The sequence below is a fragment of the Lycorma delicatula genome, chromosome 9 (genome assembly GCF_047948215.1).
Source record: "Lycorma delicatula isolate Av1 chromosome 9, ASM4794821v1, whole genome shotgun sequence".
NCBI classification, from domain to species: Eukaryota; Metazoa; Arthropoda; class Insecta; order Hemiptera; family Fulgoridae; genus Lycorma; species Lycorma delicatula.
The window spans coordinates 115853968-115870655 of record NC_134463.1 but is presented as its reverse complement, the minus strand read 5'-3'; the positions used below and the strand labels follow the sequence as shown (position 1 = coordinate 115870655).

Below are 16688 nucleotides of genomic sequence, written 5' to 3'. Positions count from 1 at the left end.
CTTTGATAGATAAATTTGAATTTCAGTTATGAATAGATTTAAAAGACAGATCAGCTGATCAATGTATAAGACCATGATGATGTAGGAGTTTTGAAGGCTTGAAGTGTTTTATTACCTAATGGAAGTAGCTATAAAATGCTCTTGAAATTATGGTATTGCATATGAAACATTCAGTAATTCAGTATGAAAGTAAATCAAACCCAGATGACAGCGTATGAGCATCACCAGTTGCTGGTTACCTGGTAATATTAAGAAATGGAAGATTTAAAATAAGCCATGATACTACTGTCTTTAAAGATTACTTAACATTAATGTTAACTCTTCTAGATATTGCAGATCCTTGACATAATTTTAATGTCTTTTATATTAGAGCACTAAAAAAGTGAAGTTAAAAAAAATTATTTTGTTAATATAAACTAAATTCACAAGATATTTCACAAAGATTTTCACTATTTCACAAGATACTTAGAATAAAAAGTATCTTTGTTAACAACAGATTTTTTAAAAAGTCTTCCGTAAGGATGAATTGCTACATCACCTTCATTTGTAACATAATTATGTATTAGCTATCTGTGTTATTTGTCTATTTAACATATTTGATAATAACGTAACTACTTAGTTTACTTTCTTGCATGCAGTTGTCAAAAATTGGCCAAATCCTCAAGCGTCATGTATAAGATTCATTTTAAAATCCCCCTTCTCCATCACAGATCATGTATTTAAAGCTTGCCTCGTCCTTAACTCCATGTTTATACAGTAGCATTTCATCTGTTTGGGCAGAAGATCTTTCTGAACCATTTTTCAGTAAAAATTATATTTTTTTCCTAAAAGCACATAAAAACATGATCTATAATAAGAAAGTCCTCTCAGTGTAAGTAAAAGTGATTTTTTTCATTTTTTATATTTTCCTAGTGAGATAGAGGCTACTAGACTGAGAAGTAGGGTCAGACTAGCAGCTGGACTCCCATTAATGTATACTGAATCAAATAGCAGCAACATCTGTTTGTTTCAGCTCTTCTCATTCAAGTTTTCATTGAACTTGAATTCTATTTTTTCTATACAAGTATGTGTTTGTGGATCTTTTAACCATATAATCTTTGTTGAAACTATAATTATTAGTATGAAGTGTTTTATTTTTTCAGGTGCAGAATAGTGATTTACATGAAACATTCCATAGTCAGCTTGAAAGAGCAGAAGATGGTTTTTCTTTGGTTGCTGATTATTTTGGGCGTGGCATTTTCAATAAATTCACTGTTATTAATGATGCAACACTAAGTAATTGATTTAATTTTTATTGTTTATTGTAAATTGGTAATTATTTTCTTTTAATTAAATTTTCTTGAAATAGTTAAGTTGATATTAATTGAAAACATCAGGTATGTGGCAAGGTAACATTTTCTTTAATTTGTTGTTTCTGAACTAGGTGGTGTGATCTCTTTAAAAGTTAGAAAATATTTTTATTTTTTTATTTATCAAGAATTCCAAATAATAAAATTTCTGTTCTTACATCATGGAATTATTGAATAAAGTAAATAATTATACAATTTTTTTTCTCTTAATTACCATCAGAGACACTAATGGCAAGTGATGAATTGCTATATTTTTCCTTAGCTTGTTATTTATTTAGTGATACTTGGAAATCTCTTGTTTCTATATTCATTAAATTATGTCATATACCTTTAATTAGACAAGTAATAATTTTTAAAAAAAGAAGATAAATGTAATTTTTTTGTTCTTGATTATAGTATATATGACTCATAGATGTTATCGATTACTACAATTTTTTTGTATCCAAATATCATATTTACTTACATATGTAAGAAACTCAGATATATACATGAAACATTTTGCGCATAAGATGTGAAAGACAGACCCAAAAAATAATGGTGTAGGTTTTAGGAAAAAAGTACATGTAAAATTTTCAGTTAATTTCTATTTATTTTTTATGTAGTAAAAATTAAATAATAAAATATATACTTTAAAATTAAATTGTCATTAATTAATTATTATTATATACAAAAAATATGGTGCATTGATAAACACAATAACAAATAAGGAAATATACAAAGACTTGTAGGCACATCTAAAATAAAAAAAGAAGAAAGAGCCTATTGTAGCAATGTCGTATGGTGATTTTAAAAGACAAGCAAGTTAAAACACTAATATGGTAAATCTGAAAAAGGATTCTTACATGTTTTTTAATCGTCATTGCTGTTTGAATCTCCAACTTCAGAAGAGGTATGACTATTGTCCCATAAGGCAGTGTCTTCATTTCTATCCAGGCTGTTAGAGATACAGCAATTCTTTAAGCTCTTTACTATCAAATCATTTTAGTTAAGATTCCATGCAGCCAAGATCCACTCGCATATTAATGTGAAACTCAGCTTTTTCAGTCTTCCTGTAGGAGTTGTTTCATGGACTGCAGTTGCCATCCACTCGAATAAAAATGTTTCAAATGTGTTCTTCGAAAGGCCAATTAACATTGAGTGGCTGGAGTAATGACATCATTCTAGAAGGAATACAAACTTGCTTTGTTTTACTTTCTTGAAACATTTTTTCACATTGTCTATTACATGTTCACGGAAACTATCCATCACTAACATAATTTTCAATCTTAAAAGAGCACCAGATCACCACTCCCACATACATTTTACCCAATTTAAAACTACCGCATTATTCATCTATCCTTGTTCTTGGCACCTAATGACAACAGCAGGTAATTTTCAGCCTTTCGAAAGGTTTTACTATTAAATAAAATAAATAGTGAAAGTCTTTTGCCATATGCTAGTATTGTCAAAATAATAGTACTGTATTATAATACTGTACAAAGCCAATTTTCATAGCCACAAGCAAACACTGACAGCATAATTGTTTAATCTGCTGGTACATAAAAGTAAACTGATTGACTGATTGATAGGCATTTCTATCTGCCCTATTAAAAAGTTATTTTCTTGTTGTAACTGAATTACATGTCTCTTGAAGGCCAATAATTTTTCTTCAAAGGCATGCAGCAAACGTTTGACAAATAGATATATGTTTTCTTATTGATAATTCATACCTATTCGTAAAAAGATTCAATCATCGTTGACTTGCTTTAAAATTTGGTATTTGTAGCTCCCTCATGATTTATGTGGCTTTTAATTGTGCCATTCTGTTGAAACAGCAAATCATTGCTAACATATATCTTGAATATAAGAAAACAACTGCTCTTCTACTTGAAACTTTTGAATCCTGTCATGAAATACGCTTCTACTTTTATTGCTATTTGTAAGCTTTTTTCTTTTTCCAATCTCTTATATACAGTTCTGGAATATCATATTTACGGCCTGCTGCACAATTACAGATTTCCTCAGCTAAACGAATAACTTTTAATTTTGTGCTGACCATAAATGAATGCAAAATTTTACAACTCATTTTTAGTAACTCACTTAAAGTATTAACTGGATAAACTTAGTATAAGTATAAACACAAGACACAATCTACCTTCACATGACTAAAACAAAATGAATACTGTAATAATAATTTATTTATATTATATTTACTGTAATGTACTCGTTTGTATATATTAAACAATGTACATTAATGTATGTATATATATATAATATGTATACTAAGTTGCCTCTAGACCACTTAAATTTAATAAATAAATAAATATGGATGATTTTGTTAATTTTTTAAAGCTCTTCATGCATTTGTTATAGTCTTTTGATTATCTCATGTTTTCTCCTAACATGACTGCAACAATACTTATAATTCCTGATTGAAAGTAGTAACAAATTTTTCTAAACAGAGTTTATGTTATACTCTGAATGTTATGTTATATGCATTTTCATTTTTATGAATCTTCTTTTGAACATACTCTTTATTTCTCAGTTCAAATTCATCATTTTATTTTTCAGTTTGAATTCACTTTTTTATGGATTAGCTGTATACCTTTCATTTTGCATTCCTTTTTCTGTTTCCTAAATAAATACTAATTAATTATTTTTCGTGTTTATAATCACATTTCTAATGCATTTTATAATGGTCACCAATTTTATACGTGTTAATTTTTAATTTTTCAAATCAATTTTTTTTTCAGGATCAAAATCATTTTCTTCAAAACCTGATACTGTGCAAGCATTGAAAAAACCAACCAATATGTCACAATCAGTTGATATAAAAATTCAGAACCCAGGTAATATTACTTTGTAGAATTTTTCATCAGTTGTATAACTTTGTTTTCAGCTTAAATTGGCAAATATTTTATTTCATTCTTAATATAATTTCATACATTTATATAATTTTAAAAATTCATATTTAATTTTCAAACATTTGTTTAAAATATCTAAGCTTAAACTTAGAAAATGCGTTCATTTAATTTTTAGGACAATTTTTTTTACATTGTGTTCTATGCATCCAATTTTAAATGTATAGTACCAAAGTCAACTTGTCTATACACACAAGAAAAATTTCATAATTTGGATTGTAGTTAATTTAATATTTATGATGTTTATATAATTTATTGAAACTGAGATTTCACAGTAGATACTATTTACTATATTGTTTCCTGATTTGAGGTTTTTAATGTTAATTATGCTTGTAATCATTTGATCTTTTTTTTTAATGTTTTTCTAAGGAATTTTTCTTAGTTAAAAGTAACATCAGGCAGTCAATTTTTTTTTTGCAAGGGCAATTTCAACAAGATCCGTTTTCAGTAAAATTTTAATGTGAAATTACATTATATTGTTTTAATTAGACAATTAAATTCTGAATTACGTTAAAATTTGTTTAGACAATTTTTCTTTGTATTGAAACCAAGCATATTTTTTCTTCTTTGACAGTGTACAACCGTGCATTTATGTTTATTGTATACATTGGCATATGTTGATATAAAGACCTGTTTAATTGACACTGAATATCAAATGAGTTGAGTATTTACCTGGTCGTATTGCTTCAGCTAATATGTTAGGATGATCTTTGTTGGATGAACTACCTATACTTGCACATTTATTTATTGTTTTTCTATTAAATAATCTGACAGTCTTCTTAACCATTCAGACTTCCTTTACTGTACAAGAGACTTTGATTTTGCAGTTTTCATGTGGCTGTTTCAGTGAAGTTAATACACAGAATGAGTTGTAGTGTGTGTGAAAATGCCATGTCTGAATGAAGTAGACCTCTTATGACTCCATAACGTATTCCCACGATCCTTCCCTTGCTTGAAACATTTTTGCAGTGCTCTTTTAGAACGGCTACCAGCTGTGCTCTCATATCTGTCGTTATGTACTTCCAGTTTTTAAATCAGGAAACATTCAGCAGCTTCTTCAGCCTAAGGAAACAACAAACTATCATAAGCAGTTATTTCTGTTGAATAAGGAGACAGGTAAACCTGAGGAATTCTGTCTCTGACAAGAAATCCTGGGTTAGACGTGACAAATGTGAGTTTGTTATCAAGGTGCAACTATCACTTGCATTGTATTCCCACAGGTCTGGCCTTTTTTCCTGATTTGCAACACAATGATGACAGAATCTCCAGACAGTACTGTTTGTTGACAGTGTGGATGCATATACATGATACACAGCTGTACAATAGTAAAAAAAAACCAGCATTGTTTTCATTTTGCTCCTCACCTAACTTAATTTCTTTAGTCTTGGGAGATGATTGTGTCTTCCACTGTGACAACTGAACTTTTATTTCTGGGTTGTGCCCATACACCCAATATTCATCACCAGTTATGGTCATAAGAAAGTTGGTATTACTGTTGGACTTTACAACATCCTGTGCAGTATAAAAATGTATATCTTCCTATTCAAATGAAACCACTTTTGCGACAGATTTTGCAACCACTCTGTGCTTATCTAAATCATCTGTTAAATTTTTGTGTTATACCATTACTAATTCAATGTCATTTGCAATTTCGTGGATAGTAAGCTGACTATTTTCCATTATCAAATTCTGCATGTTATTAATGAGGTTTGGATTTTGGCTTGTTGACTGTCTACTTGTGCTAGTTACTCTCAGCTGAATTTTTGGTATTTTGAAAACTGTAATACCACTCTTTAATCTTTGTACAGCTTCATTTCTAAAACCCTGTTTAATCTTACAAATTGTTTTGCCTTGGCAAGACAAGTCATGTATAAAATAAAAATGTAAACGCCTACTATACAAATACACAATAGCTGCTGAACAACAGAAACCATGTACAAAAACTAATTGTACACAAGTTTTACTACTCATACTCATACCACTTATAATATTGAAATACTTTTCCAGGAAAAAAAAATGTGGCTGGATTCTTTTTGAAGACTTAGTGTATGTAATGTTTTTGTTTAACCTCCAATGGGCTATAAAAAAAAAGATACATTGACATAAAATGATTTTATTACTAAAAGTTGAGTAGTATGTAACTTTTTCTTCTATATAATCACCAAAACAGTTGACGCATTTGTCGTATCATGACACCAGCTTTCCGATGCCCTCTTCAAAAAAGTTTGCGATCAGTGAGGTAAGGTACGTCTTGACAGCCTCCTGAAGTAGTTCGTTGGTGAAGAAGTGTTGTCCACCCACCCATGCCTTCAATTCTCAAAAGAGGTGAAAATCACTAGGTGCTAGGTCTGGATTATACGTTGGATGGTTGAAAACATCCCACTTGAATTGTTTGAGAAGATGTTGTATCATGTTGGCACAGTACGATCATGAATTCTCATGGATCAAAACCATGCCGGACAAGAGCATGCCTCCTCGTTTGTTCTGGATCGATCTGCAAAGGTGAGATAAAGATTCACAATAAACTTCCTTTGTTATGTTGCCCTCTGCTCTATAAAGTTCACCAACAAGACACATTTATTGTTCCAAAAAACTACAGCCATTGTTTTCCTGTTGCTCAGTGTCTGTTTGAAAGTTTTTGGCTTGTTTGGAGAAGTTTGCATCCACTGCTCAGACTGTTCTTTGGTTTTGTGGATTGTGATACTGGATCCAAGTTTCATTGCTGGTAGTGATAGACTTTAAAAACACCCTCCTCCTCATTATTGTAACATGAGAAACTTTAAGGCTGATGACATTCACTGCATTATGATCGTCACTCAAATTTTTGGGACCCAACATGCGCACAGTTTCTGGTATCTTAGGTCTTTAGTCACAATTGTGTACAGAGAAGACCTTGGAATCTCTGGGAATTTTGCAGAAAATTGACTTATCGTAAACCTCCGTTTGTTACGGACAAAATCATCAACACGCTCAACCAGGCAAACAGTAGCAACAGACTTGGGTCCTTGCCCACCTTCATCATGGATGTACATTCACCCTTCTTTAAATTCCTTACACCATTTCCGTACACTACCATTACTCCAAGTGTTTTCACCATATACTAGGCTCATTCTGCAGTAGATTTCATCAGTGCTACATCCTTCTGCTTGCAGAAAACATATTACACTTCACAGTTCACAGTTGGCGGGAGCATTGATTGAAACAACTGTGATCAATTGCTTGTATCTCGGCCCAGACTAATGCATTGGAGCTGGCAATGGCAGTGGTTGTGGTGGGGGCCGGTGAAATCACACATCGTGCAGACCTGGCTCCCGCCTATCTCTTGTTTACTTAGATACACAATTGTAGGTTGAAAAAACAGCCCTTATATAATATAAATAAATAATGTTCTCTCTCTCTCTCTCTCTGTGTGTGTGTGTGTGTGTGTGTGTGCGCGCGCGAGCGCGCATATGTGAAAATCCTGATAAATTTTTATTATTGACTAAGGTTTTAACTTCTTTTAACTTTTTGCAGAGAGACCTAAAGAACTTGGAAAACAAAAATTATCATTAGAAAGATATAGTTCTATGTTAGAAGCAAATTTAACTCGAGATCAACATACTGCCTTAACGCCAAGCACTGATTCTCCAGAAATACCTTTAATGACTGTTATCTCAAATAAACAGAATACAACATTATCATTGCCTGGAAAGAATCCATTTGAGGATGATGAAGATTACTCATCAGGTACTCCGTTTGATGATGATGATGATTATAATAAAAATTTAAATCCATTTTCAAGTAAGTTAAATGTTATTGTTGACATGTATGTTATATGTACATTTGTATTATATTAAAAGATGGTTCACTATTAATGTAAATTGCCTGTTCAAGGAAATTTCCAAACTTTCAATATGAAAGATTTAATAAATAGTAATTAAATTGATTAAACAGAAAAGTTTGGCACAGCTGCATATATGTTAGACTAGAAATGTAAATGGCAGTTTTCATCAATTTGTGATTTAGTTCCTAATATAAAGTTATGACTTGTGATTTTTCTCTTATCAAAGCGGAGAAAACTGAACAAATTCATTATTATATGCACAGTGAATTATGAAAAATAAATGTTTTAAGGTTACACCAATTTGTAAATTGCTAACCTTATTCTTATTTTTCCTCATATTTATTGTTTGCAGACCTATTTTAGATGAATGGCTGTTTCTTTTTATGTCATAACTAGTATCAACTTGCACATAAAACTTGGTATGAAAATTATATTTATTTCATTTCATTTTGTATACTATACAGAACACTCTGTATATCATTAGATGTTATATAAGTTACATGAATGTGAATAAGTCAGATAATGGCCATTATCTGGAAAAAAAAAAACATTGCCAGTATACATTATATATGTTAAAAATCACAAAACTATTTCTCACAATTTTGAGTGGCGTAAAAGTCATTACCACCATTACAATTTGAAAACCATTTTAAAACTATTATAGGTTTATATCACTAGTTTTTCTATGACAGTTTGGGTTGAAATAACCTACTAAGGAGGGCTGGGACTGTTGTTTTTTGAAGAAACGGTTACAAAAGGGATCTTAACTAAAGGATAGAAATAACCTAGAAGTTTGTCATATGCTATTTCGTTTCTAAAAATTAATTTAATCATTTATATTTCCACCTTGATGACGCTGGGCCAGACTGTGGTACCTCAGGCTGTTAGTGTATTAATGAAGAAGTCTGACATCAGAGTTATAAGACAATGGATTTTCATAGATGTATTACCAAAATTACCATTCCTTTTAGGGTTATTGAAAGATACGATGTATGCCGTTAAACCAAAGATGCTTGAGAAATTAAACAAAAATATTACCTATTTGCTTCAGTATGTCTTCTAAAGCAGCTACTCTTGCTTTCAAAGAAAACTTCTTGTTTCAGTATTCTATGCATCTGTACAGATATAAACATTTTTGAGCTCAAATGTTCAGCAAGGTTAGTTGTGCATTAGTTTTAGTCGATGAACTGTAATTTTTGTGCCATTCTGTATTCTTTTAGGATTATAAGCTTTATTAATTAGAAAAGAGTCAATTAATAAGAGTCAATAATTGTTTTATAAATTTTTTTCAGTTAATTTTTAATTCAGCATTATTAGTGTTGAAAAATATTTTGACGTTTATGAACAAGCTCTACAAATGGCCATCAATCTCCCCATAGACTTGATTAATGACTACTCAGTGAAAGACTATTAATAAAGACTAAATCAAAAAGTATTGTACAATAATTAGCAATATCTAGTGCCGTTTTTTATTTAAACGTGCCTGTACAAAATTGAGTAATCGCTTTATTTCAGTTTACAGTTATATCTGTATGTAACATTTAAGTGATTCATAATGTAACTTGTATTGACGGAAAAAATATTATAATCAGATACAGAATTCAATAAATGCCCATTTTTGTTTTCTTTTTATATATTTATTTATTTAATTGTTAAGATTAAATTTGACTATATTAACAATAATGTTTAAATATCAAAATGTTTTGTAGGTTATAATTAAAAATCAAGACTGAATGTGGATTAAAAAACAACTTTCCACCATTGAATTCTGTTTCATACATTATTTAAATTGGTTTTATTGATATTGATAATCAGTAAAATAGAGTGCGTACTATGTTGAATTGTATAAAAGTGTGTGTGTATGTGCACATGCATGTTTTTATATATGTATTTATATAATCAAATAAGTAATTACCATGTTGACCACTGTGTTGATAAAATTTAATATTATATGAAATAATATGTTTATTATAAAACACAGTAATTAGATGAGATTTAATCATTTAGAAATTAATATAGTAAGTTTAACTTTTATAATTACTGTGTTTTGGTGTTTCATATTTCGCATAATATATATATATATATGTTTTATAATGCATATAAAAGCCTTTTCTTAACGAAGTTTCTTTTTTAAAAACCAAGTTTTTATTTTATTTACATATAAAATTTATAAATGTAGATATTCTTCGTGTAATATTATTTTGGATATACCTTCCCAACATAAATTTAATAAACAATGTTATGTGTACATGCTAACAGTGAGTTCAAGAATGAAACTTTTCATTACATTGTCATTGTGATGAAGTGAGTGCAACACTGAATAAAAATTACACAAAAGACAAAGCCTTCAACATAATAACATTTCTTAGAATTACTGCATTTCCAGGAATACATTCCAGTAATAATGCTTACATGTGCTAAGTAATATATTCTAACTATAATGTAATATAATATTCTACTATAGAAGAATATTTTATTCCACTATAGAGAATATTCTCTATGTTATAATTATAATTATACACTAATCTGTTGTTGCAAATTATCAATTTGCAATGTGCTGTAAGGGCTTCAATTAATCTTGTTTAGATTTAGGAATTCTGACTGACTGAGATACAGTTGTAATGTTTAAATAAGTGGTATCCACTACATTTTTAAAAAGATTTAAAACTGAGCCCTGCAGTTTCGCAATGAAAATAGAAATCTTTTATTTATTGAGCTAAATTTTGATGTTTTTTTTCATTCCAGGTTGATTTTATTCATCATTCAATAAAGAAGAGACCTGGTTTTCAATTTCAATTCATATCAACTAGATAATTTATTTTATATAGTATATATGCAGCTATCCATTGTATGTAAATGTAAAATATGCTAATGATTAATTTTTTATTCTATAGTAATTATATTTTTTGTACAGTATTTTATTTATCCTTAAATATTTCATAAATTTTTATAGAATCTGCATGTTTGTATATTTTTGCTTCTTTTCTGATAATTAATAATAATTGTGCATTATAATTTTTATTTATTTTTCATTTAACCCTTTAGTATTTGTTATCTTGTCTTTCATGTCAAGATTAAGTGATTAATTTATAAATCTTTTATACTTAATCAATTATTCAGTTTTATCATATAACGCATACTAAGCATTTGGGCAGAGTTGATAATGGGTTTTGATTTTTTTTTCAAAAATTCCTAATCTTTAGTAATATAAAAAATTTAATAGTATATTTTTGTATGTTATTGGTTGATATTTAAATTACTGTATAATATTTAATTTGGTGGTGGTTAGATATTTAGACTCTGACAACTTTTTAAGAAAAAATGCATATTCAATAAAACTGCAGTTAGCTAGGTAAATGGAAACAAAATTTTTCCTCAGCTCCTTAAATAATTATATTTCTTTTTTCTTCTTGAGAGCCAAACAAATACATACCATAATTGTTTTAAATAACTTATTCACTAGGTAAGCTTAAAAGCCTGTGTATAGAAATACTTTTAGCTTATCAAAAATCCCCAAGCATTATTAGGATTTGAAATCAGAACCTTCCAGATGCAAGGTGAAGATCAGTCCATTTTAAGGGTTAAAAATCTACCTGGATTTTTTTTATATAGAATTTTACTCTGGTGGATATGATTATGATGAGCTATACTTTATATTAAATACTTGTATTTTAATTTAGATCATTTACAATAAAGAAAATTTTTGTATCCATAAAATATCAATCTCAATGAAAAATTATATAGAATTATTATTCTTCATTTTACTATTGTCTTTTGTTGCAACATTGGCCTAAAGAATGTTACATGCCTATGGTTCATGCACACTTTAACTAACCTGTACTTTAAAATAATCAGAATTTTTAAAATCATATCACACTTTTCATTTATAATCCAAATATTTTTTATCTTAACAAGCAAAGTTACACAGTATTTCTCTAGGCACCAGATCTTATTTATTATCTGGATAGTAAAACCCTAAGTCAAAATTCCAAAAAATACTGTTTATAAAAATGTTCAACTTTTATTTGATCTAATTCTTGACTGCTGAAATCTTTTCCAGAAATTATTCATAGCAGCATATAAACCATAAAATACTGTTTCTCCTAAGACAGTTAAGCCTCCAGTTAACAATTCAAAAATGTTTCTGTGAAGATTATACACAATTATATTCGCTTTAATTTACATTGCTTGAATTTTTTGTTAAAGTAAATACCTAGCGTATAAACTAAAAAAGGTTTTACCAAAAGAAGGAACAAACTGGTTTAATTTTTTATCCTACAACTTTTTTTTGTGACATGTGTCCTAATTGAGTAAGTGACAAAATCTACTTTTCAACAAGACTGGGGGGCTCATTAGTAAATATTTCTTAACTTTCAATCATCTAAATTGATTTTAGCAAGTGCAGTGTTTGATTGAAGCAGAAGCCCTTTTGCTTCATTTTTGTATGGATGTTAAAATATTATATTTTAACATATATTTTTAACGGATAACGGGATATTTTTGTAATATAACGTTAAAATAAAATGCATATACAATTACACAAGGGTCAGTCAAATATAAACCATACTTTTGTTTTTATCATCTTTTAGTACAGAATAGAAATACAAAACATAATTATTGCTTTTCTATGTTGTCTAGAAGTTCTATACTTTTTCCCAACATGTGGGGAGCTTGTGGATCCTTTCTAGATAAAAGTTTGAGGATGTCGCAAGCCAACTGTGCATGAACTCCATTACTTCATTGCCCTTCTGGACTCTATCCTCTCAGTGCCTCTTTTAATGGCCTAAGCAAAAAGTCATCATAGATGGATAAATCTGGACTGTATGGGGGGGGGGGGGGTTTCTAAGATTTCTCAGTAAATTTCATCCAGTTTATCCTTAGTGCTAATGACTATGAGGCCTGGAATTGTTGTGAATGAAAATAACATCACTGATTGACTAGTCAGGCTACCATTTGTTTCCTGTATATGGCTTTCACTTTGTCCAAGAACTGGCTGTAGTATACAAAAAATCGATGAGCAATACTGTCTTTAAAAGTCCCAGAAGACTGTAGTGAGGCTTTAGTAGCTGAAGACCATGTTTTCATCTTTATAGGACAAGCCTATCCATTCTATACTTCCCAATTTTGACTGTGGAGTGTAATGATTGACCCATGTCTCAACACACGTTACTATTCAACACAAAAAATCCTTTCTCTCATTGAAATCAATTGAGGAGCTTTTTTGCAAATTTCCTGTCAGGCCTGTTACTGAGTTGTGGTCAAAAGTCTTGCAACTTTCCTCATACAGATATATTTGTAATAATGGAATAGGCATTTCCAAGACTGATAACCACTTAAAAACAATTTTATCAATCGTATGGTGCTGATAGTCTGCAGTGGGGTCATAGATCAAGCCCATTGGGCTGGTCTAGTGGTTAACTCATCATCACAAATCACCTGATTTTGAAATCAAGAGTTCTAAGGTTCAAATCGTAATAAAGGCAGTTTTACTTTTATATGGTTTTGAATACTAGATCGTGGTTACTAGTGTTCATTAGTGGTTGGGGTTCAGTTAACCACACATCTCAGGAATGGTCAACCTGAGAGTGTACATGACTACACTTCATTTACATTCATACAGAGGCTAAACAGAAAAAGAGAGGTCGTAGTTCAATGAATTATCATCCATCACACTTCTCCTTGAACGCCTGTTTTGGCTCATTTTCTACAGGTTTACCCTTCCTTTAAATTTGCTAGCTGTGTTGTAGACTTGGATACTGACAATATCATTTTCTCAAACTATCCTTGCAGTCTAGTGAAAATTCTGAACCCCTCATTTCTGAGAAACTTTATGACAAAATATAACATGACTGTGTAACCAACCATGGAAGACAATGCTGTGAAGACAAAAGCCCAGTTATTTGACTGACCCTCATATATGAACAAACTTAATGTATAATATACAGGTAGTGTGTGCTTCAAAAAATTACATGCTTTACAAAAATCATGGTGCAAAAGCCTAGCTGTGCTTTGCGTATAAAACCTGCACATCATTTTCTACACTGGGTATGTAAACCATTCTAGGCTTTGTTTATAAACCTGCTGTACATGCTTAACTCTTATTACAGGGATTATGTTTATCTGCTTTTTTCTTGTGAAGTTTTTCAACTTGTTCAGCAGTTGGCATTTCTCCAATTAAGGTTCAAAAATTATCAAGCAGCGCAAAGGAACCATTTCTAAAAAATAAAAGTTACAAAAATAGCAGTCAGTTACCAGTAAATTAAATGATTCCTTTTATTTAAATATTTCTACGGAAGAAACCAGTTTAGTACCACAAAATTATGCTGATTAAAGTGAAGAATTAAAAGTTTCTTACCAAGCAGCTGGAGCATTCAAAAAATTCAGTATGAGTTTAGTGTTAGTCAGTATTTAGCCTGTCAATCCAACAATTAGTTAAGGCAAGTGGAATTTTTCCACAAATTGCCGGCAAAAAGAAACCCAGTCACATAATTGATATAAATTTTATTAAATGTGTCCAATATTTTTACCAGAATGATGAGCAGAGCAGAGCCGAATGATGCCAGGCAAGAAGGATTGTGTCTCTGTAATACAAGCTGACTGGAAGAAAATTAATATTCTAAAAAGGCTTATCTTATGTAACATAAAAGAACTGTACACAGCCTTCAAAGAATAACATAATTTAAAAATTGGTTATTCAAAGTTTGCTGATTTAAGACCTAAATTTTGTGTTCTGGCTGGTGAGTCAGGTGCTCTGTTTGTATGTGTGTCATCTACCAAAATGTAAAACTTGTGTTATTTTCTCTAATAATGAAATTTAATTATAAAATTCTCCTTTCAACCATGGTATGTGATATAGAAAATGAAACGTGCATGCTGTCACAGTGTGAAAAATGTTCAGGCACTAATGATGGGCTCAAATTACTGCAAGAGAGTTGGGATGATTTTGATTCTGAAACTATCTTCAAACAGTGGGTTTCTGTTGACCGTTGTGAACTAACTACTCAAATTCTTCCATTTCATGAGTACTTAAAAGGCATCATGTTATAGTAAAGAAACAAGCTAATCCTCAACATTAAAAAGGAAAACTTGCTGGAGGGTGAATGTATTAGGAGACTTCTCTCAAAATTTTCCTTTTGTGATACAGGATAAAGTCCAGTAATATCACTGCTGAAAACTTATGCCGCAGTCATCCATTTCTAATATATTTAAAAAAAGAAGGAAAATTGCAAAGCCAAAAAAGCTACTGTGTGATTAGTGAGTACTTGAAGCACAATACTACATCGTTCTTGTGCTTCCAGAAGCAAGTCATAAATAAAGTAAAAACACTGTTACAAGTAAACAATTTTTTTATTTTTCTGATGGCTTCTCAGCCCAGTATAAAAACAAAAAAAATTTCATAAATTTGTCCTACAATCAAGAAGATTTTGAAATCGCAGCTGAGTGGCATTTTTTTGCCTCATACCATGGAGAGGACCATGTGATGGTATTGGTGGAACTGTAAAAAGGACTGTGACTAAAGCAAGCCTTCAAAGGACAGTCAACAATCAAATTGTTGCACCTTCTGAAATGTACAATTATTGCAAAGACAATATTAAAAGTATAACATTTATTTTCTGCTCCTAGTAAAGATGTTCAAGAGACTGAAGAATACCTCAATTCTTGTTATCAGGTAATCACAGTCCCAGAAACAAGAACTTTTCACAGTTATGTTTTAACAAGACAGAAATGTGTTCTGAAAGTCTGGGCAATCTCTAAATCATAAACACTTACACAAGAACATAAGTGTTTCTGATTGCTTTATAGGTTTACTAGAGTCAAAATGTAAAAATTATGTCTGCTGCATATACAGTGGCAAGTGGTGTTTAGGCAGTCAAAATACATGAAAATGAAGAGGAATATTGAATAGACTTTTCCCATCCGCAGGGTCCTAATACTTCATTCAAGAAATCATTGAGGGATAATCAAACATTGGTTCAACTGGAAAATATTTTAAAGATTCTCATGCTTTCAGAGCTTTTTCTATCAACTCCTGGAAGAGGACACAATGTAACACCAAAGATGAATGAGGACTTATCAGTTCTATTCAATAAAAAAAAAAAAAATGGCAGGAGCACTAAGGTATGTTAGTTAAGTTTTTGTCAAAAATGCAAGATTTATTCATAACTTCTATTATGAGGAGTAAAATAAGATAAAAGGAAATTGAACATCTTGTTAATGTATTTGAATTGTTTATCATTTTGTAATTATTATTTGTCATTTTGTGATTGACTATTTATTAATTAACAATTTATTCATTATAATGACTTTAGTTGTGACTTTTATAATCTGAAAAAATACATAACATCAGTATTTTTGGTTACATTTTTCACGGTTAGAAGGAACAGTGTTTTTAGCAGTTTTGATGGCTCATTACTTGTCAACCCCTTTGAGTAACAAAGCAAATTTTATGTGGTTTTAAAGTACGTAAAGAGTACTGTTGTAAAAATTTCAGATTTTTTCCACCTGTCCCACGTGTGATTTTGGGCCCAAAAAATGAGACATTTTCAAAATCACGGCCATTTTTTTTTTTTAATGAAGGACAGGATTCAGTAACAGTCAGATTTTTACTAGTGTTAA

General features: G+C 30.4%; 1 protein-coding gene across 1 annotated transcript in view; it reads left to right on the top strand.

Annotated features, from left to right (window-relative positions):
* LOC142330736 (uncharacterized) overlaps positions 1–16688 on the top strand; it is a 59385-nt gene that overhangs the window by 23259 nt on the left and 19438 nt on the right. The window contains exons 2-5 of the mRNA XM_075376184.1: positions 1143–1275; positions 4082–4177; positions 7763–8029; positions 10818–10920. Coding sequence (XP_075232299.1) covers positions 1143–1275; positions 4082–4177; positions 7763–8029; positions 10818–10822 — 501 coding nt within the window. The 3' untranslated portion in view covers positions 10823–10920. The remainder of the gene's footprint in view (positions 1–1142; positions 1276–4081; positions 4178–7762; positions 8030–10817; positions 10921–16688) is intronic.